The 2,500-nt window shown below is 51.0% G+C and overlaps 2 protein-coding genes across 2 annotated transcripts in view; both read left to right on the forward strand.

The window, feature by feature from the left end:
* cspg5b (chondroitin sulfate proteoglycan 5b) overlaps positions 1–2,500 on the forward strand; it is a gene marked incomplete at both ends in the record, with an annotated part of 22,800 nt that overhangs the window by 12,504 nt on the left and 7,796 nt on the right. The window lies entirely within an intron of this gene.
* abhd16a (abhydrolase domain containing 16A, phospholipase) overlaps positions 1,343–2,500 on the forward strand; it is a gene marked incomplete at its 5' end in the record, with an annotated part of 1,617 nt that continues 459 nt past the window's right edge. Inside the window, one exon of the mRNA XM_083645720.1 lies at positions 1,343–2,500. This exon is cut by the window's right edge and continues 459 nt beyond it. Coding sequence (XP_083501846.1) covers positions 1,343–2,500 — 1,158 coding nt within the window.

The raw sequence follows: 2,500 nt of genomic DNA on the forward strand, positions 1-2,500 counted from the left end.
CTCTGTCTACCATGTTACACTCTGTGTCATCCCCTCTGTCTACCATGTTACACTCTGTGTCATCCCCTCTGTCTACCATGTTACACTCTGTGTCATCCCCTCTGTCTACCATGTTACACTCTGTGTCATCCCCTCTGACTACCATGTTCCACTCTGCACTTGGCACAACATACTGTAGCTATAAATCTGATCAATGTAATAGCCTGCTGCTTTGGGCATAGTCACATTAAAGCTTATGGCTTTTGGTTTTTATGATCGCAGAGTCGGGAGAATAGGAGGATTGATGTCTAGCGCTGTTTTTCTGACTCACCGAGTACAAAATTGCATTGCTAAGCTGTTAATTTCATGCACAATGGCAAATATTTTGCAGCAAAGCAAAAATGGTTGATTAATCTCTCTCTATACCAGTGATTCTCAACCCTTTTCATATCAAGGAGCCCTCTGGGCCACGGACCCAGAGGCGAAGCTTGTGTACAGGAAAGGCAGGCAACTGCTTGGGGTTTCACGCATTACCCCCGAGGGCTGACAAAATTTACTCCACAGCAGTGACCGCAACCCCCTACCCCTTAAACAACCAATGGATGATTTGCAATGACATCGAAAACCTCCCTAAAGGGGGCCCCATGTCATGCCTTGGCTTGCACGATTTGCAGTGACGTAAAAAATCTCAATAAAGATCTTGTTATTCCCTGTAGGCTCCTAAGTGGAGCAAAGGGCCACAAACACATAGCGCCAACGAGCTCTGCGATTGTGGTTTTTGTAGCAAGGGGGTTTTTACGTGGTGGTGTTGCTAGTCCCTCGCCCCATTTAACATACATGTCTTAGACGGTAGGAGGAAACTGGAGTACATGAACACGGGAAGAACATGCAAACTCCACATAGAAAGGACCTGGGACGAACCGGGATTTGAACCCACAACCTTCTTGCTGTCTTCTTCTTCTAATGGCTTTCCGGCAGACTGGACGCCTTGCGGCACATTGCCGCCTCTCACAGAGTATTACACAAATTCCAGACTTGGGGAGCCGCCCCCTCCTCAATGTTTCGCTCTCCTCTTCGACCGCCGTGTTGCCAGACCTCTTGGCCCTCGTGCCAGCGCGCCGACCTCCCTCACTGCTTGACGGCTCCCGCTTCGAATCCTGCTCAACGGCCTTCGGTGAGGAATCCTCCTAGGAACCCTCAACAAGGCCCTGGCCCTACCTTCTTGCTGTGAAGCAACAGTGCAAATTAATGAGCCACCTCTTCTTCTTCTTCGAATGGATTTTGCGGCAGACTCGATGCCTTAGAACACCGCTGGTGACATCATCTCTGATGACATCACTTCCGTGCTCATTATAGTGTAAGAATGGCCGGCCGGATGTGTCTCTGTTGTCTTTTGGGGCCTCATCTGCAGCGAATTCACCATTCACCGGACCAGCCTCGACCTGAAAGCAAGGTGGGGAGGAGGGGATGGAACTACCAACCTAGGAGTCTGGAAAAACACAGTGACAAAATCATTGGTTGGGCTTCAATAATGTGGTCTCTCTCCTACTACAGTTCTCCTCTTCTCCTCTGCTATCTCTACAGCAGTAAGTTAGTTCCAGTCAGTTACTACGTGGGAACGGTGCTGGTGTGTCTTCTAGGAGTGACCTCTCTTAGAGGTTTGGGGAGATGGAAAAACTCTGAGTATCTTCGGTTCATCTCCATTTTAGAGGAAAGCAGGAAGAAGCATACCCCTGCAAACAAGAAAAAAATTAGTTGCTATGACTTTGACTTCTCTTACTGGCCTGCGGACTTCAGCTGGGCAGAAGTCAGCAATCCGAAGCCGTCCAACGCTGGCGTTTCTCTTTTGAAGCCAGAGCCCAGGAGAGGAGCAGCAGACAGTGTCCTCAAGTCTGTACGCAGTCTGCCATGTCACGTCATCAGCTTTCTTATCGCCCACTCGTTTGGGAGGAGGATGCTGTACCCTGGCTCCCTGGCTTTACTGCAGAAGGCCATGAAGCTCCACCTCCAGCAAGGCCAGGCTCGGCTCATAGAAGAGTTTGACGGCCAAAGGAACAAGCTGGTGGCCTGTGATGGGAATGAGATCGACACCATGTTCGTAGATCAAAGGAGAGCCGGGGGGCAGAACGGCCAGACTCTGGTCATCTGCTGTGAGGGGAACGCAGGTTTCTATGAGGTGGGCTGCATGAACACTCCATTGGAAGGTGGCTACTCGGTACTGGGCTGGAACCACCCGGGCTTTGGCGGCAGTACGGGAGTACCGTTCCCCCAGAATGAGGCCAATGCCATGGATGTAGTGATCCAGTTTGCGGTGCACAAACTGGGCTTTCGGCTCAGTGACATTATAATATATGCCTGGTCCATAGGAGGATTCACCGCCAGCTGGGCAGTGATGTCGTACCCAAAGATCCGGTCGCTGTTGTTGGACGCCTGCTTCGATGACCTGCTGCCCCTGGCCCTCAAGGTCATGCCCGACAGCTGGACACCGCTGGTACAGCACACAATCAGCCAGTACATGAAC

Source organism: Poromitra crassiceps, assembly GCF_964638095.1.
Source record: "Poromitra crassiceps genome assembly, chromosome: 11".
Classification (NCBI taxonomy): Eukaryota; Metazoa; Chordata; class Actinopteri; order Beryciformes; family Melamphaidae; genus Poromitra; species Poromitra crassiceps.